Source organism: Sceloporus undulatus, chromosome 2 (assembly GCF_019175285.1).
Source record: "Sceloporus undulatus isolate JIND9_A2432 ecotype Alabama chromosome 2, SceUnd_v1.1, whole genome shotgun sequence".
NCBI classification, from domain to species: domain Eukaryota; kingdom Metazoa; phylum Chordata; class Lepidosauria; order Squamata; family Phrynosomatidae; genus Sceloporus; species Sceloporus undulatus.
In genome coordinates, this window is record NC_056523.1 from 115,410,551 (window position 1) to 115,431,491 (window position 20,941).

The window sequence follows — 20,941 nt, forward strand, 5'->3', positions numbered from 1 at the left end:
TTTTCCTGCAGGACAGGTAGCTGTAGGCAACAGAGCTGAATACAATGTGCAATGCACTGTCCTCCACAAGGTAAAAGTCTGACAAGAGTGTGGCTTGACAAGAGATCTGATGATTACAATTTTCAGTTTGGCCAATAAGATAATCAAAGATTATAGGCTCTTGGTGATTTATGCCATAGGTGAGCCTATCATCTCTCCACAATTTGTAATGAAGTCTGCTCTTCCTAATCCCCATGAAATTAACAAACTTTTGTTTTAAAAATGCATTAAAAGGCAGAGTGTGAACCCTGAAAGTAAACAGAATGAATAAATAAAATGTATATTTCAAGAGTAACTTGTGTTAATTTGATGGTTTTAAATTATGGACACAGATTTGGTAGTTATTTGCCACGTGTATTTAACTGAGGAAAAGAGAACTGTACATGTCATACATCTGGTCAGAAAATGAACTTTTTCCTGACCATTTCTTAGGAAATTGCAGTTCTATATTAAGCATCCCTACACTTACTTCTTTTCTGTCCCAACAAGGAGGTCAAATGACAATCAATCATGATGATCAATAGCTATCATTATCATGACTTGAAGAAACATCCCTCCCTTTTTAAGAATACAGTTGGAAAAGATGCCTGAGGGAAGTGATACACTGATAAACTTTGCCTGTTGGGCATGGCTGTTTAAAGGCATTTTGTGATCCAGGTTGTTCAGTTGGGGTGTTCAGTTTTGGTGGTGGGGCATAGGCAAAGAGATTCACACATAAAGAATCACAAAGGTAAATGTCACAGAGTGTGGCAGCAGCCTGAATAATGGATCATTTGTCTAGCAGGTGTTGGCCTGCAGTAATATCAAAGGAATAAAGCCTCCCACAAAAGAGGCACAGCCTTCACAATAAATGACAAATTGGATAAAAGTTAAACAAACAAAAAACAAATCCTCACAGTTGGTGGTAGTGAAACAGTGGGGCAAATAGAAGTTCTTACATTTAATATTGACAGTCGATCAACAAGTAAAGGGCTTTCCCCCCCACAAGTATACTGCAGTAATCAGTTTTCCAAGTTGGAAAAAAACCCTCAAACAACTTACTAGAGCAAGATGCAAAAATGCCGCTTTGTTCAGTCAAGTCCCATAGTTTTCAAAATCTTAAAAACAAAAGGTGGGTTCATGAGTGTCATGAGAGTATGATCTTAAGGGACTAATGATAGGCAAACCCCTAATCAGGTTGTCATGGACTAAAATCTGCAAATGGATGCTCTAGTTTCAGGTGGCCCAAGGCATGGATAGTTGTGGCAACAAGTTATGTTGGTGACTGAATTAAAAAGCAAACCAGAGGAGTTCCCGCTGTAATGCCAGTCTAGGCTTCAGCTGTATAAAGATAACTTTATGGACCCTGGGCTCTTCTTCCTCTTCGCCTTCTACTCACAAAGTGTAATTCTTCCACCTACTGTTCTTGGTTTGTAGCAGACTGCAGCTTGCCAGAACATTATGGTTTGCATTTGTAAACCAGGATGAAATTGTGTTTTCAGTTCTGAGAGCATAGTTTGCTTATGCAGATCACATGGGAAGGAGAGAATTCAGTGAGTGTGGGGAAGCAGGAATAGAAGTAGAAATATAAGGGAAAATACAGTTGTCCTTCCATATCCATGGATTTTTGTATCCATGGTTTCAACCAACTATGGTTCAAAAATATTCCCACAAAAAAGTTTCAAAAAGCAATCCTTGATTTTGCTGTTTTATAGAAGGGGCACCTGTTTACTACACCCTTATCTATACAGGAATTTAGGCATCCATGGATTGTAGTATCCACAGAAGCTCCTGGAACCAAACTCCAGCGGATGCTGAGGGATTACTGTACTGCCTGCACTTTCATATCTTTAAAGGCTCATTAACTTTCAAATTAGCCTATTGTGAAGCCCCTGGATTGCATGATCCTGTTATAAATATTAAGAACTTTACTTTCTGTCTTTCACTGAACATCAGAACATTACATTCTTCTGGGAGGAGCTTCTCTTTCACACATCCGAACACCTCGACTCTGTGATCGGAGCCCACATTTGAATTAGCCTATTGTGAAGGCCCTGGATTACATGATCTTGTTATAAATATTAAGACCTTTACTTTCTGTCTTTGAACATAAGAGCGCTACATTCTTCTGGGAGTTGCTTTAGGTCTCTGTTCTTCCATCTTCCATCTTGAATGTTTTTTTAAAAAACATATATTTCATGTTAAGATTGATGAATTCCTAGATGGATTCTTTTTATGTGTATTCTAATATTTTTTGGAAAGGTTTAATCGGTAGCAGGATGATTCCTGGGTTGTTGTGTAAGTGATGATTTTGTTTAAAAATAGAACAAACTCCTCACCATTTATAATATTGTTGTCAGTCTATCTAACCTGGAAGAGATTCATGAATCAATGGGTGTGGGTAATGATCTGGCCAGATTATTATTGATATAACTGAACATCTGGCCTACAGTTGCAGGTAAAACTGGTTCTGATGTAATCTTGAACAGTCTGGAACTGAAATGAGGGTCCACTTTAAAAGTGGATTGTGTTATAGAGGAAACTAAAATCTGGGAATCACAAATGAGACAAAATAAATTTGCAAGTAGGGTTCAGTTGGCAAAAATATCAAAAAAACCATCTTCTACACAAAACATTTTGTTTGTTTCACTATAGATTTCTGATACAAAATGGGAACAGAAATATGTCAATTTTTCTTATGAAGTGAAGTATATTTGCATTGAAGGTGTTATGCATATTGTGGCTCATGTACACATGATGGTTTACTCTTCTAGAGTAAACATAAGTTGTTTAAAACTGAAATATGAAAAGGAAGACTGGATGATGCAAGGCCTCATTAAATATTTTTCTGATATTTATTTGCTTATTATACAATCTATAGTTGGAGAATATGCAATCCTTAAACTTTGAGTTTTCGTAGAAGTATTTAATCCAAACAATTTATCATGTTGTCAATCCGGAACAAATCTAATCTGGTTGAGCACAGCATTAGGCCAATAAATAATCAGATTTGCAAGCATATAAACTAAACCAGTACCTGTATTTACTTAAAAACAACAACAACAACAAAAACCTGTAGTGCAAGTATTGCTTTAGGCAGTTTCAAGAAGTTGTGATGGAAATAATATGGAAATGTTGAAGATATTTCTAGTGTAAACAGGTTTTAAAACTGTCACATTAGAACGTATCTCCTTCCACATATTGATGTAGCTATACAGTCTAAATGGGTGCCGTTGGAAAGCTCAGCCAGCCATAGTAGATGAAGGTGCAGAATACAACTTATCTGCCAAGACTCCAACAAAAACTACTACTTACTTTAGTTTCAAACTACTTACTTTAGTTTACTTCCATACTCAAAGGAATAGCTCTTTGAGAAACTCAAAAGGATTATCTCCACCTGCAACCAGCCTTTGAGTTCAAATGGATGCTTAAAAATAAGCACATAGTTGAATCTTCTCTTGCCAACTGCCAATCTAAATATTTTCTCTTTTGCTTCTTTGACAAAGCCTTTGGTGGCTAGGTCCAATAAACAGGCCTAGTTGTACAAACCAATGTTATTAAAGTATTATATTAAATACTTTAATAGTTAATGTTCTGTAAAATAAACCAGCATGGTGTAGTGTTTTGAGTGTTGGACTGTGGCTCTGATGACTAGAGTTAGAATCTCAATTTGGCCATGTGAATCCCTTGGGCAACTCACACTCTCTTAGCATCAGTGGATGGCAATGACAAATGCCCTCTGAACAAATGTGCCAAGAAAATCCTGTGATAGGTTCGCCATAAATCAGAAATGACATTGAAGGCACACAACAACAACAGCAACAAAACAAACATATTGACTAAAAGTATGTTCCTATAAGCTCGAAGTTACAGTTTCTTATTCTTTACACTGAGTTTCTCAACAGATCAGAAAATGTTAGTTACACTCCTCATCTAAATCCCCTTCTGCTGTACTACTAGATGGCTCTGGAAATGTCTACAAGACTAAATAACATCTGCCCCAGTCCCCTGATGTTCTCCCTGAGTCATCTCCAAGGCCAGGTGACTGCCCAAACCCAAACCATTGCAGGACAGGTGACATCAGGTGGTATGAGGTGCCCTAATGTAATTGGCACCAATGGCTCTGCTGCATGTGGAGTTTCCCTTCAGAACCAGGTCATGACTATGCAGCATCCCTACCAGATAACTTTTACCCCCTCCACACTTTTCTTCACTTGGGAAGACATCCAAGTGGGCAAATTGGGCTTCCAGAATCAGGTTCTAGGTGCAAGAATAGTCTTCCAGCCATTCTATGGATCTGAGGCATTGTCTGCCCCACCTTTTCCACCCCTGAGAGAGGACAAGAGGGAGTGAAGTACTTTGCTGCTATCTCTGATCAGAGATTGACAATAACAACAGGGGTTCCTGTGCATGCTGCTTGTCATCCCAACTGGGAGCATGAATGGTGTGTGGTGGATATCTTGTTGTTATCTACTACTACTGTTCGGAGATAATAGGCGGAATCACATCTCACTCATGTTCCTTGCTGGGATGATGAGGGATAGGGGTAGCATACCCAGATTAGGCCCACTAGTCAGAGGTTCCGCTCTCCTGTCCTGGGGTAAGAAATGGAAGATTTCTTTTTTTCTTTAGCATAATTTATCATGATTAGTATTGTTCTTTGCCCATTCCAGAGTCTAACTACCCAGTGAATATCAGTAGGAACACCTCCTTTTTGCCCTATCCCAGATAGCTCTGTGCATCTATGTTCCATGGGTTACCTCCTCTTACGGTGATGTGGCAGCTGGCTTAACAACTCTGTGTGTGTTTCTCTTCAAAATTTACATAAGGGCAAGATGGTGACCAATATGTACTGCTTGTCATTTTGGTACTTTGTGACCCCCCCCCCCAAATTGTTTTGGAAAATATCCTTTTAAATGTTGCCATAAGAACTGTATAAATATAACAATCATATACAACTGATTTAGTGTGCCAGTAAATTCTTCTTTTTCTCACATTAATTCAGCTCCAAAAAATTATCGTTCTATGTAACAACTGGCAATTGTACAAAACGACTCATCAAAGTTAAAAAAGAAAAGAAAAAAGCTTAATGTTTGATTTCACACATTGACAGATATCAATTATTTCTATTTAAAAATAACTTTGTTATTAACTGAATTTTACACATTAACTGTCACATGTGTAAACAAAATACAGCTGTGTCAAGTAAATCTGATGTGATTACCTCATGTGACTTAACTAAACCTTCTTAACAATGACAAAGTTATACCCAAATGTTCACAATAATAAGCTGTACTGCTTTTAAGGAAAGAAGTGTTGGCCCAACTGCTAAATTCCACATCTGTGTTGAAAAGCAGATGGATTAGAAAATAAAGAACAAAGTGCTTGTGTTTCTGTGTTGCCTTTGAAAGATGTTAGTGCAAACATTAGGCCACTCTTACTAAGTCACACTCCAGTGCCAACATTTGCTTATGGAGATGCCAATTTTGACTTGCTTTTTTGTGTCATGTTGTACAGAAGGTGCTGCTATGGTATGCTGTCTTCAAGGTATGTCCAAGGGAGCACATAGAAATGATATTATTGAATTATTTCTTTCTCTCAGCACAATAATGGTGATAAATTGACACTCATGGTTCCTGGCATTGAGACTTCATACAAAGAGAGAATGACACTGGCTTTAGTCCTGACACTTATGAAGGCTTCAACAGTTATCAAAGCACTTGGTATAAATGATTTTCAGAATTGGCTGATCAGTCATGAATGCAATTTGACATCTATCTGTATATCTACATTAAAAATTCTCATGTCTGAACTTTCTTGGTGGACATGTCCCTTCCCCCCCCCCCCCCCACCAAAACAAATTGATATAAAACTGAAATTGGAAGCTGAAAGAGAAACTTTGACAATGCAGCAAAGGATCAAGAATGCAATTTATGCACGTCTCAAATGTTCAGTGGAAGGTGATGTGGCGGTGTACCCATTATGTGGTATCCTACTTGATGTATCTGAGTAAATCTAAACTTGTAGCATGCTCTGGTGTAATCCTATGGAAACAGCAAACAGTTTGGCATGATAGGACATCATAGGGCTGAAACAGATGGCTTTTTTTGTGCCACCTTCTGGGTAGTGTGCGAGTGCAATGTTTACATGCTGCACACTTCCAAGCTGCCTGGAAGCCACCTGGCCATTTACACGGGGGTGGTTTCATGACATTCTGACGGCATGGCCTTTACACATTGCACACTGCTGGAATGTAATGAAGCTGGTTTACGGCCTCTGTACAAACTGCAAAGCTGTCTTTTTGCTGTCTTTTCAGGAAGCTTCAAGGCGGATTGGGGCTGCAACATGTAGTTGCTGCAGCCCCAATCCAGCTTTGGAAGGGGTGGCTTCAAGCCACCTGTTCTGGCCATCTATTTCACCCCCAGTGTACTTACAAAAGAGCCAATGTGGTACAGTGGTTTCAGTGTTTCAGTAAGACTTTTGGAGACCAGGATTCAAATTTTCACTTGGCCATGAAACCCACGTGGTGACTCTGAGGATGTCACATGGCTTCAGTCTCAGATGAACTAAATGGTAAACACCCTCTGAACAAATCTTGTTGAGAAAACTTTGTGATAGATTTTCTCTATGATTTCTGTATGTTGGAAACAACTTGAAAGGCATATAGCAACAAGATTTCAATGTACAGTGTGCCCGCGTCATATGCAGCTTTCAGCTTATGCTGAAATCCGTGCGACAATCAGGAAATGGCATGTGCGCCGCTGCATGCATGTGCTCCATTATTTTCAATGAGGCTTGAGCATATGTGGAATTTGCCTTACACTGGGGAGGGGGATCTGGAATGGATGTCCTGTGTAAGGCAAGGGCACACTGTATATTGGAGTTGTGAGAACAGCTGGAAGAATCAAACAGGATAGTGAAGCTCCAGAATATATTTATGATATTCAATATGACCTATTAGGTTATGTCTAGAATCCTTTATAAAACAAGGTTATCATATTTGGATGGAAATGTGTTGTCATTAGTGTTGTGTTGTCACCCCCTCTTTCCTGGATTTGCTTCAAAAGCCATGGAATTCTAAATTTTCATCCTGAATGTTCAAAACACACTGAGGATTCTTTTCAGATATCCAATAATATCCCTCCCTGCCTTGCCAGGTTTCTCATTCATCCTGTCCTGAGCAAAAGAAGCTTACCTTTGCAAGTGCAGAGGGGATTGCAGGCAGCTTTGATAGTCTGTCCTTAGCTGAACAGGCCCAGGAAGTGTCATTCTGATTTGCTGCCAGTGATTGTGGACTTTCTTGTTTTCTGAACTGAACTGGGTGGCAGAGCAAATGACAAATCCTATCCATATGGGTAAAAGAAAATTGCAAATGCAAGAATGGTTTGCAGCATATGGTGAAAAAGATGTGTGCTCTTGTTGCATTTTTCCACTTCCCACCCTGATTCAATTCCTAGGTCAGACAAGTCTTAAGAGTGAGAATCCCAACACTAATTTTTCATCCCAAATTACCATTGTATTTCAAGGAAACAGTTTACAGTGGGAAAAATGTTTGTTTTAAGAAAACTGTTTGGGTCAGTTCTACTCCTGACACCTATCATCTATGTATACTCAAAGTAAATTTAAGAGACAGAGAAAATTATCATCCCTGTGCTTCTGGTGTTGAGGAGACTGGATTATGTAGTTTCCTCTACTTCCTTATTCTGTTCAGGAAACAGAAAACAACAACTACTTGATTCCTGGCTGGAAACAGAATGCCTGAGTGCCCAAATACTATTCTTGTGTCTAATGACCTTCTTCAGCATTTTGTTACAAGTTACAGGTTTTTGTTTTGTTTGGCAAGTGGATTGGACTAGTAAAGCAGATTTAGCAGCAGAAGTGTGGTGTGAATCTCATCTGGAACTAAATCCAAAGTTGAAGGAGTCTGGACCCAACTTGTAATAGAGTAGAGAGGATTCCCATTGTATCTCCAAACTGGAGAGTTCCTTTCCCAAACACTCATTCCAGCTCAAAGGTCACTGCAGTGCTGAATCTCTTATATTCTTAAGTCAGCTTCTCTCAAAGAAAGTGGGGAGGGGGCATTGAAAAGAGGCTTATAGCCAGACTCTTTTGATACTTCTAGTCTGTTTTGTTGGGATGGGATTCTTTAAGTTCTCTTAGCCATAATGAGCCTACATGATGTGACAGGTTTTGTAAGGTTAGATGTGTTTTCGGTAGTGCCCTTAAATGAAAAACGTTCAAATCAGTAACACAGATAAAAATCTTTTGGTGTTGTGATCCTTTCGTCCTCTGATATGGCTATATAGTGGAAGAGATTAAGACAGGTGAGTAGCATAGTAGCACGTTGTCTGATTTCCCTGTGAGGAAAATGAATTGAAATTATTATTATTATTATTATTATTGAAAATATTATCTATATGCAGGCACTCAGAAACTGTGGGTAATGAACATGTGATGAGGCCATTGGTTGGGCTTCCTTTCCCACTTCATTGACAATGTGTGTCAGCTGCAATATTTTGGGTGACACAAATGTATGTGTCAATCTCAATGGCTATTTCTCTCTCTATGAAGGAGGATTGAAATCCTCCATGGGAGGGTGTATTCCCTCAACCTCTTCCTGCCAGATTCTTCAGCTAAGGGTAGTGCATTGGTATATATTTTAAATACTGGTTGCGTCTCCCTTATCCAAAATGCTTGGGACCAGAAGTGTTTGGGATTTCAGATTTGTTTGGATATTTGGAATAGTTGCATATACATAATGAGATATCCAAGTCTAAACATGAAATTCATTTATGTTTTGTATACACTTTATACACATACCCTGAAGGTAGTTCTATACACAATTTGTTTATCTTTTTGTGAATGAAATAAAGTTTGTGTACACTGGCCCTTCAGAAAACAAATATATCACTATGTCAGCTATCCATGTGAACAGTCACAGATTTTGGGGTGTTCTGGATTTTGGAATTCTGGATAAGAGATTTCCTGACCTGTACTTCACCACAATTTAAGTGAACAAAAGTGTGTGAATTAGTTAAGAAAGATAGTGAAAATGGCCTTACACAACCGATTCTAACTTGAAAACAGCACATGGTTCTCCAAATATTGAAAACTAATGATGTAGTTTTCCAGTATTTAATAGCACAGAAAAGGGCACAAAACAACCTTACACACACACACACACACACACACGTTTTCTAGAACATACTGTTTACAATTTTGGTTCAACATTCCTTATAACTGTTTTTTCCCCTCATAAAGATTAGTGAATTGAAAACATTGTATGTGTGGAGCATTAATTGTAATTTCTTCTGTGAATGAATATTTGCCTTGACAGAAGAGTCTCCAAAGAATCTTTGCTAACTTCGGCTGTTCTTTATTTAGGCGTCTCAACAGAAATAAACTGCAAGTTCTTCCAGAGCTCCTTTTTCAGAATACATTGAAGCTAACCAGACTGTAAGTATAGTTTTTATTTTTGGCATACTATATGTACTTTGTTTGGTTTTTAAGTCAGCAATTTGGGTTGTGAGGTTTCAATATGATGCTTTCTTGAAATTGATTTTGAGATGTGGCTTGGTTTATTGTACAAAGTCTTTGCTGGGAAACAAATTTGACAGATGTTTCCTTGTTGTTGTTGTTGGTTTTACTCATCATGTACATATATTAGGAAGCTGAAGTTGTTGGTGTTACATCTCTTTTAAAAAACCCGTGTTTGGATGTGCCCCCTTTCCCACTAAGGACAGGAGATCAGATAACTCCACTTTAGGTTTAGCACATGTTAGTATGTTGTCTGAACTCTCTAGCCTGGTTAATCCTGACAATGGTTTGTTGAAACAAGTTAGCTTCATAATCCATGCTATGAAGTTGGCTTCTTTTGATCAAACCATAGTTAAGATTAGGATTGCTTTTTCCATCTTTACTGCACAGCACGTTGTGGTTAATAATAATAAAAAAAATAATTTAAAGCTTCTGAATTGCTGCTGGCTGTCCTCCAGGAAAAGAAGGAAGTGCAAAATATGCAAGTGTGAGAGAAGGATAAGCTCATTCATATCATAATAATTATGGCTTAGCTTGACATCTGAATATACCTGAAAGTGGTTCAGAGGATAGTTTAGAGTAGTTGGTGCCCATGAAGAGACTGATGTTGGTATTCTCAAGTGGTGACAAGTGTTTTACAATATTTCCTTTGCTTCTTGCTTTGTTTTTTTGTGAAGGAATGCTGTGATGATTATCATCTTCTGTGGCTTTTGAAGGCTCTTGCTAGGTATATGTAAACCTGAGCTTAAAGTAAGCAGGACTGTATACTGAAATGTTTAGCCAAAACTTGCAACATGACGATAGTGGGCTACATTTGTATAAGGTAAATTTAGAGCATACTTTAAGTACAGTATACTGAAAAACTTCATTCTCACAGGTGATAACAGGATTTTTGAAAAATAGATATTTATCTTGATTTATGAACAGCTCCATTTACATGTAAATCTATGTAAGTGTATATTTTGGCTGCATCTTGAGCGCTATAGAAACTTAAATTAAAATGTTGTGGATAATCTAGCAGCCATATATCTTAATTTTTTTTGTTGCCAGTCAAACTTCACAATAGCAAAGATAATTATTATAAATAGTACATGTTAAGACATTTCATTCAAATAGATGAGTTCATTTTCACAAGCAATATTGAATTAAACTTTGCAAGTATGTTTGTTGAACAGTATTAAAGATTTAAACTGAAAAATGATCACATCATTTCTGAAAATAATTCCAGCAACAACACATATTATCTTCCTGGCACTTCATAATATAGGCTTTCAGTAGTTTAATTGAGGTCATCTGCTTTTTAAATGAAGGTAAATGCAAATGTGTTGCACCCTTGAAAAACCCAAAAAACTTACATAATTTGAGAAGGCTTGCTTGCTTTGATTGTAAATAAAACAAAGAAATGACTTGGACATATCTATAAAAAAACAAAGTTGAGAGGAAAGGGGGCAATCAAACTACAGTACCCTTCAATTACAGAATATGTCTGCAACTTCTATAATTATTTACATGGTCCTTTGTGACATCTGTTTGACATTACTGGTGGGAATATACAGGAGAGTCAACCTTAAAATGGAATGCAAAGCATCCTGTTAAATAAGCTTAATTCATACATTATTTTAACCTTCCTTGCTAAGAGGAGAAGTCTGGAGCTTATTCCCCACATGTTCACATTTTCATCTCAGGTCATTTTTTTAAAGTTCTGTAGTGTACTACTTACATGACTATGTTTCCACATACTGACTGAGATTCGAAGTTACAGTCTAAGAAGTAACTTTCCCAAGCTCTGGAATTTTTCATTTATCAAATGGATAAAGTACTGTATCTTGTATACTTGAGAATGTAAGTCTTGGACCTTGAGCCTGTGAGCCCCTGTGGTTTGTTAAAACTCAGACAAACTTTTTTTCCTTTAGTATATTTCTTAATTGAGCAATGAACACATTGTTGTTCTTGGGTGGTGGTTGTTATTTGTTATGTCAGGATTTGAGGATTCACTGTGGAAGTGGGCAGCATGCAACAGTTCAATTTTACCAGATTGTTCTGAGTATACTGTGCCATGTCAATAGAACTCCTGGTTTTTTTGTTGGGTGAAGAGGGATTTGGAACCTCAGAACCCTCTACTTTGCAGAATTTTGGCAGAGTACTGCCAGAACTATTTTATAAAAATCTGCTTCATGTTGTGTTTAAGCACTTCATGTGGCTTTGAGGAATCCTAAATTGTGCAAAACAACAAATTCTTGAATCTTCTCAACTGTCATGATGAGTAACACCCATTAATAATCATGATCCTCTTTGAATTTGGCTGATAGCAAAAACTGATTTAATAAATGTCTATTCAGACCTCCTATCAACTTCTGGGAATCTTACAGGTAAGGTAAGCAGATGTATCATTGCAGGGTTATTCTTATTTTTTTAAAAAAAATTGTCCAGGACAGGGTTTATTGGTCTCCGAGGGTTATGTTTTGTTGCAGAATTGACACAGAGCTAGACCTACATTTTAGGCATTCTACAGCATAGTCACCTGAAGAACTGGAAATCAAATCCAAATTCTAAACACTTTCCATGTAATATTAGTTTTCTCTCTCTTGGAAACGAAAAACAACTGGAATAAAAGAAATATCCTCCCTCCAATCTTTTTATTTTTGCCATTGGGCTACCTTGTAGTTTCACTAATGTAATGTATTGAAACCAGAACAAGAGGAAGGTGACCACCCATGGAATTTTTCATTATGAATCATTATGCTGAGAAGGAGAAGTGACATAACTGTGGTTGCCAATTGGTTGGCCCCATTTGGAGGGTTGTGTGGGGAACTGAAATTCAAGAAATGCAATAAGTGTACATTATGCCATATGATCAGCCCTAACACAACATGAAGGCTATATCTATATTTCAGAACTAATGAAGTGTGACACAGCTTGAACTAACATGGCTCACTGCTATGCAATCCTGGGATCTGTAGTTTTGTGAGATATTTGGTCTTCTCTGTTTGAGAGCTCTGGTGCCACAACAACTCCCAGGAATTCATGGGATGGAGCCATGACAGTTAAAACAGTGTCAGACTGCATTAATTCTGTAGGGTGGCAGCAGCTGAAATCTCCTGTCAACTAGGTTGGAAAGGGGGTACAGTTTATCAGAATTCCAGTTCAAGCTGCAATGCACATTACCATAAGGAAAAATATGCTATACATCACACCTGAGGATATCTACAGAAACATTTTTTGCAGCTATTGTCCAGAACTTGTGAGGTTTCCTGGTGGCAATTGGAAGTAGTGCTAGATCATTATCAAGAAGTATTCTGAACTTCTTGGCCTTCTTTCCAAGCCTCACACTAAGACCTTTCTTTGGAATAGTATTTGTTTGTGCACACTGTGTTACTCTGTGAGAAAGATTTCTTTGACTCAGATGTGACCTATCATATTAGGAGTTATGTGGTCTGTCACATCAATTCTCAGAGTTCCTTGTTCACAGGCAGGAAGGAGAAATGCTAGTGGGAAGGAAAAGCACCATAGGGAAATAAATACAAGTGCTGCTGCTTCTTTTGGTTGGACTTGGTAAGCTTCAGCATCTCTGTTATAGTCTCTAAATAAGCCTCAGTAACAGTTGTGATGCAACATTTGACAATGTCATCTGCCCATTAGAGCACAGATTCAAACCAAGCAAAAACATTTGTTTTACATTCTCTTTAGTCCTAAAATATATGACACAACACTCTTGGGAACTGGAATAAACTTCTAACATTTACTTCACAAGTATCCCACAGATTTTTCTGAGAAGTTTCTTTATGAAATGTTGGTCCTGGAAAAAAAGAAAGAAAGAAAAGAAACTTCAGCTTTAGTTTTGGAACAAAATATACTTACTTTATTAAGTAAGATGAATCTTACAGATTTTTTTTTTTGCAGACTGTTAGTGTCTGTGGAAGAAGCTGAATGAAGTTTCAGCAAGTTTTGTGTGTATGTGTGTGCCTTTGTGCTGCCTCTTGACTTCGAATGCCTGAAGTTTTTGATGAGTTCAACAGGCTTGTATTCATAAAAATGTCAGGCATTTTACAATGAGAAATTCTACCTTTGAGCCATCTTGTCTATTTAGTGTGAAATCTGGAAGCGAAATTGACTTTGAGGAGATAATTTGTTGTTTTGTAGTGAAAAGTCCAGAATACTAAAGCTTTAAAGCCAAGGATGTGATATTTGCAACCACTTTTGATCAATTATATAGAAAACAACAACAAAAACAATACTCAGAAGTGGGTTAATGAACATCAGAACTATCTTGGTGTTCTTATTAAACAAAAGTAATAGAGGCAGATATACTTCAGAAATACAGAATATTAATTTCAGAATTAGAACAATTTGTTTTATTGGCTCTTGAGACTGTATGTGTTGGATAAAGAACTGTGATGGTGGAGTGAGGTCAGGCCATGTTACAAGTTTGTACTGGGCCCTCCAAAATGGGGTCAGATGATATCCTACAATTCATACAGTAGAGGCATACCTCAGTTAATAAAACCTCTTTCCCCCCTCGTTATGGGCACGGGAAGGGGATGCTCATGTGTGCACGTGACCAAGAAAAAACAGATTTTATTGTACACCAAAGCATCCTCCAAAAGTCCCCATTCCAGCGCCCAGCGCCAGGCCATCCCCATTCAGTGCTGAGGAGCGCCATTTTTGTCTGTCAGAACAGGTTTGTTCAGTAGCTTCAACTTTGGGAGGATGGTGAAGGTAGGCTGGAGAAATACAGACCTTCTGAATCAAGTTGGAGTACTGTGTCTGCAAGAAGCAATGCAATAAAGTTTTAGCTGGAAAACAAATGGGATTCTGTTCTAGCTGATCCTGTTGTAGGCATGAGTGCTTGTCTACAATAGCATGAGTAAGTATGCTACATACATACATACGTGCATGGTGTTTTTTCCCCGTATGTCATTTTGCCAAACATATGCATGGTGGAGGGGAAGGCTGCTTTGGTGATGTGATTTTTTTTTTGTCTCACTGATACAGATACCTCAAAACCTCTTTTTGTTAGGAACACTATGTCAGTAAACTGAGTGGTATGATTCTTGAGAGAGAACTGAAAAAGTAGTTGTGTATTAATGTGGGAGGTGAAAATTTGTAAATTCTTACCAAGAATCACATCACACGGAATTTTGCCAGAACCCTATGAATAGGCCTATGACCAAGTTGTAAAGTATCACATGGGCTCAAATAAAAAAAACCCTATAGATTGTAGAGATTTGGTATCACAGGGAATTGTTCTCAAATTTTGTCAGAGAAATTTAGGAGATTATCACACAAGGGCTATTTACACTTTAATAGCACCATTTTAACTTTATTTAGCAAGAATGATACAATGGCAAAATTGTGATATTTACTTTCATAAGGTGTCGCAATAACGGGGCATTAACGATTCATGAATGGTAAAATAGTGCTTTTATATTCTGCATGTCGAAAGAAGGGGTTGTGATAGGAGAGGGGGAAAAATGGGTAATCTCTCGCCATTAAGAAACTCTCCTGTGATTCACAAGTGTGAATCAGGAAGCAATTCTTCCAAGTGGGGAATTGGGGGATTCAGTTTATTTCCAGAAGGTTTAATAGTGGATTTTCAGTGGTGCTATTGAAATGTGATTGCCTTTCACACGTTTGTGATAGCATTAATGAAGTGCTTTTGGGAAGCCATTAACACTTTTTTTTGTCATTAATGAGCAGTTGCACTAGCATGACACTTTGATGACAGGACAAGTATGGTATGTGCATAACGTTGTGTGAAAATCTTCTTGCGATTGTGCAAACACGACGAGAGCATAGCACTTTTCTCCTGTTTCTTAACCCCATTTGATTATCTACTTACTGTATAGCTCCTTTGTCTCAAAGGATGAGATATTCATTAAACTGAAATCTCCACCAGTATCTTGGAGTCCTAAAAATCAGTTTCACCACGGGGTTTGCATTACTCTGTGAGCTATGATTTATGAGCAAATCTTAGAGAATATGCAAAGAAAGACTGAATTATTGTGCCGTTCATTTTAAGTTTTTTTCCCCTAAAGGATGGACTCTGTTAACTGAATGTACAAATTTTGATTTTTAAATGTGGCTTTATTCTAGTTCAAGTCTTGCCTTGAACAAGAACTCACTGAAAGGTTTTAGGAACAGTGGCATTACTAGGGGTGTTTGTTGGTGAGATTTACACTGGGTGACACCCCTAAAGACCTGTGACCCCCAATCAGGCCCTCTTCCCACTGGGGAGGAGTGAGAAGGGTATCCAGCCCTACTTTCCCATGGTGGTGTGTGGTGATCCCTGGGGACTAAGCTGCCAGAGAACCACCCTGTTCTTGGCCCTTAGCCCCAGAGGGATCCCTTAAATTCCCCTAGAGTCTCCTAGGTCTCCCTTCCCACTCCCTGCTGAGCTGAACGAGACCCCTTGAGATCCTCTAGTCAAGCTGCCACCAACCAGTGAATCTCCAATGAACTCCCCTTAGCACACACTGGGACTTGCTAAGGACTTCTAGTTTCCTTTCCTTGCTAACTGAAGCAATCAGTAACCGAGCTAAGGCACGTGTACAGGAGCAGAGACAGGAGATACTTTTAAAGAAAAGTATTTATTCTAAATAGACAGAGTAGGACAGTAAGGTATCATTCTTGCCAGGCCTCCTTGCCTTGCAGGTACAGACTACATAGTTATAAGATGTTCATTTCAGGCAAGCTATTAGATAACATAACAAAAGCCTAAATGCACTAGCTGTAACGGCTAACCTCTCTTCTGTGGCAGGCGCTTGGGACTTCTATTATCTCACCCCGCTGCCCACCAATTCCTGTAACGAACTCCCTTTAATATATGGCGGGTTCACAGTATTATTCAATATAGTAGCGTGGATAAACAGATATGGCCGACACGTCTTTAAGATGAAACAAAACCATATGAACTTTATTGAACAAGTTGCTTCACAGATATGACTTGAACTTAGTTCAGGCGTGTTCCTTTTGGTTACAAATGTATTCTTCCCCTCGTTACTATGTTCCTTTCTTCCCCTCTATCCTCTTTATCTACCCTAGGACTTCTCTGTCCCTCTCGGGGTAATTCTTTTAATATCCCAGCCCCTACGGCTGTTCTATGTCTCAACCAAACTAGTAACTCAAACCCCTCTTCTTGAGTCTGGTTACATAGAGTCTCTCCTTTCTAGACTCTTTAATTTAACTCCTCTCCCTCTCTGGACATACTCCTATCATCTGTCTTCCCCAACCTCTCCTCCAGCCTTTTCCCTCTCGGGTTCTAACCTCCTAACTGCCTCATAACCGCCAACATTCCAACTCCCCATCCCCAACAGACGCCCGGAATGTTCACAAATCCCAGCCCTCATTTCATTGGCTGGCCCTCAGCTGCCTCCTGATTGGTCAGCTGGGCGTGCTCTCCGTTACATGCACTAGCTAACACATTTCCTAAGCTACTCACAAAGTGATGGGATTTGCAGTCCTTGATAGGTTTTTGGATGCAGGGAGCTGGCCCTCTGCCGAGCTCTACCCGCATCCCTTAATCCTGCCCTCAGCACAGGCTCACAGCTAGTTTCCAAAACAAATGCAAAGATGGAGAACAAAGAACAAATGGTTCCCCAAAAGATGGAAAAGGGAGACAAAGGACCACATGGTCTCCAAGGGCCTTTTAAAGTTTTCACATGGAATGTTCCCGAAATTTGCGGTCATACTCTCCGATTGGCCAGTTGGGTCTTACGTCACCTATGATGTCACAGCTCATTAGCATGTGATGTAAACTCTCATTAGCATGTACCTCCCCCCAGATTAACCTTTTGTGGTTTGAGAGGAATCTTCAAATAAATAAAAATAATCATTACATGGTGGCAGACTCCTTGGGAGAAGGCTACCCCCATCATAGAGAAGAAAAAGGAGGGCATGGCTCTTTGGCCCAGAGTAGCACTGCGGCTCACAATGCCACTGCTTAGGAAGGTCATGTTTTTTCAGTCCAAGCCTCCCATTTATGGTATATAGGGGAGAATAATGCTGATCTACCCTTGTCTAAGGATTACTGAGGTATATGTGAAGCTCTTTGATCATTTAGAAAATATGCTGCATACATATTCACAATTAAGAAGTTTTTGATGATTGTTATAAATGTGATTGGTAGCAGTCAGGAGTCCCATTCTTGCTCAGACTTGGAATGTGCTTCGTACAATCAAGGATTCTCTTGGTTAATCTGAAAAAAGTGTGAACAATTATGAACCTTAGTGCTGCTGCTGAAGTTCTTAATTACTTATCATGGAATGTGAATGGAAATGCTTGAATATATATGTATGTATGTATGTATGTATGTAACTGAATGTTATGTCTTGTAATTTTGTTTCCAAACCTAGAATGAAAAAAAGAATAGGTTCTGAACATGGAACATTGTGCTTTTAATTTTATTGTTGCTTAGGTTACTTTTGTCTTGGGTTGCGTCTGCACTGCAGAAATAATGCTATTTGACCCCATTTTAACTGTCATGGCTCACTGCTATGGAGTCTTGGGATTTGTAGTTTGTCAGGGCACCAGACTCACTGACAGAAAAGACACTGGCTTTTATCATTCCATCCATTGCTCTTTTATTGATTTTTTTAAAAAAAAGCTTTTCTGCTGAATGATCCAAAATTACAACTAACAACCCATCCTTAGTAAACCTGTGTGACAAGACTGTTTCTAATCTCCAAGTCCCTTCTACTCCCTCCACCTGATAGGTGAAAAGCAGTCCCTTGAACTGTGCCTTGAGGTTACCTGGGGTCTGATGCAGACAAGTATGTATTTTTCAGTATCCAGTAATTCTGAGGGAAGAAGCTAATCTTGTGCGGCAAGTGCCTTTTGAGAATGTGCCCTTAAGTTAAAGGTCTCCTCTCATATGAACACAGGTGCTAGTAGCTCACTTTTTAAAAATGAGCTCAAAGTTATTAAGCCTTGCCAGGGCAAAAGAAACATGGCCAAGGGAAGCCAAGGTTGCTATGGTTTTGGCTCATTCTGGAATGGGTTTTTTACTGTGTACAAATCCCAGCAGGTCTGTTCAAAAGATGGTAAATAATTACAAGGAACACCAAGTCTCCAGGGGGCACTTCAGGTTTGAAAGGATGTTCGCCAGGTCAGAGGTGACGAGGACAAACTGTCGAGAGGCTCTTGTCCCATTTATCAAGCTGGAGCTATTTTTATTGCTTGAGTTGCGCTCTGACTCTAAATGGCATAATTTGAGCAAAATCATGTCTGGAAAAGTGTCTCTGGTTGCAAATCCTTAACAGCACCTTTCTGCTCAGTCAATTTCCAGGGTGAGGCAGAGGGTCTGCTTATTTTTCAGAAGTATGAAAAGAACGTTAACAAATTATCTGAACCAAATAAGAAACAAGGGAGAGGATGTCAGAAAGTGAATAATTGAGGTTCCATCCTGGATTTTCAGTCTCCCTTGTGTGAAGTTAGCTGCTCCAAGCTAATATGTGCAGATGTTTCCTCTTACCCCCTAATATTGCAAAAGGGAGAGAGCAGCACCAGGAAGAGTAAATGTGAAATGTAAAATAATCATGTGTTTCAGATGCATTGGGATTCCCCATCACTACCGATACTAGGGGCACATTGTCACTGATTAACATTGCCAAAGATTTTGTTGTTTAGGAAATGTCTTCATAGGATTCTGAGAGAGATAAATCCTCAGTTCTTTTAAAATGAGGAAATGTTTCCCCCCCTTTTCTTTGTAGTACAGTTGGCCAATTGACTGCTGGAATTTTTTCATGAATATTTCAGGCTTAAGGTGCATGGTAGATTGTGCAGTAGCTGAGAGCCAATGTGGTAAAGTCTGTAACTGGCACTTGTTTGGCTTTCCTGAGAGCCATTTCCCAAAATATACAGCAATAGTTTATTCTGTATGTATATAGTGACAACATATTTCAGCCTATCCTGCAACTACAAAAGGGCTCTGCATATTTTTAATTGCCAACAAAATGTTGTGCTTGCTAGCCTTTCTTTCCAAAAGAAAAGGTATTAACTCTTGAGTCTGTGCCAGGTTGAGGGGGGTCAGTTTATGACATCTAGAGCCAGAGTGCAACTGGGGACTAGAGGTAGATATTTGTTCTCTTGAAGACCAGTGATGATTCTTGCTGGAATAAAGGTATCTATCCATATCTATATCATTTATATCTATATCTATATGCAGACACTCATTAGTGGAGAGCAGGCCAGAATATTTGTGAACTGTGAGTAGGTTTGGCCAAATCAGTATCAGCATATTTCTGCATTTTTGTTCTGAGGATAAAATGAGACAATCTCATACAGTGCTTCTGAGGAAATGAAGAAGTGCAGCCATGACTCATTTTTCCATTCAAAGATAAACTGAGTCCTGAGCAAGTCTCTCTCATCCCTGCACAATACTAGATGCATATTTAGGGACAGTAGATTTCAGTTCCCTATGTTTAGGGTAGGTCAATATCAGTAGGGTGATGCTGGTGTTAGAAAAGAAGTAATTTTCCCTCCATAGTGGATGGCATTTGAATATGACCAGAGCTGCTGCAATCCCAAATGAGTTGCCAGCAAGGAGCAGATTTTTGTTGCCCCTTTTGCAAGCAGCTTCAGGATGCCTTAGGCATCAAAGCAATTTCTGTCCATGTTGGGGGGTGTGCATCATCTGCATGCTATGAATGGCCAGAAGCCGCTCATTTTGGCCTGTCTATTTCAGGCCCCTTGAAACTGACATTCAAACCACTACACCATGCTGGCTCCCACAGAAAACTTGTCTGTTTTAGCCAAGCTTTCATAGAATTGTACTGATGGACTAATAATCTTTTTTAAAATGGAATGCTTCTAGCATGTTTTGTTTTGGCTTTATCTTGAGTATCACATAGTATATTTTACTGTAGATGGGGATGTGCAAAGAGGGCTCTGGCCTGGGGCATTTTACTCAGAAAACTGCACCAGGTTGATTCTCAGTGCAATAACAGCCAGTAATAACTCACTTTTTTTTTGCATTTTAAAAAGCAAATATTGATCAGTCGATGGGAAATACACTGAAAACTGTGTTTAGTCCCAAGTGATAACTTGTAAACAGTTTAACCATTCTGTGTGAATGAAATGAGGGAGAGGGAGCCCTTTTCACAAGGGGGTGTTTAGGCACAACAGTACTGCATGAAAGAGAACAAATGCTGTGTGCTTTTTATGATGGAGTGAGGAAAATGTAGCTCTTGGGCTTCATTTGCTCCAAAGATTGTTTTTCAGGCCCACACTCCCAACTCCTCTTCATCTTTCCTTATTGGGAAAAGTGTAGGTGAACTGTCTCTCCTGAAACCCAACCAGAGTTTTGATTCATCTTTTGAATATGTTTCAGCATCCCCCTTTATTAACAGCAACCCATTGCTCCAGTTTTTCAAAACCAGTAGTGGACCTC

General features: G+C 38.9%; 1 protein-coding gene across 1 annotated transcript in view; it reads left to right on the plus strand.

The window, feature by feature from the left end:
- Positions 1-20,941, plus strand: part of SLIT3 (slit guidance ligand 3) — a 612,784-nt gene that overhangs the window by 49,210 nt on the left and 542,633 nt on the right. The window contains 1 exon segment of the mRNA XM_042452193.1: positions 9,403-9,474. Within this exon segment, the coding sequence (XP_042308127.1) occupies positions 9,403-9,474 (72 nt within the window).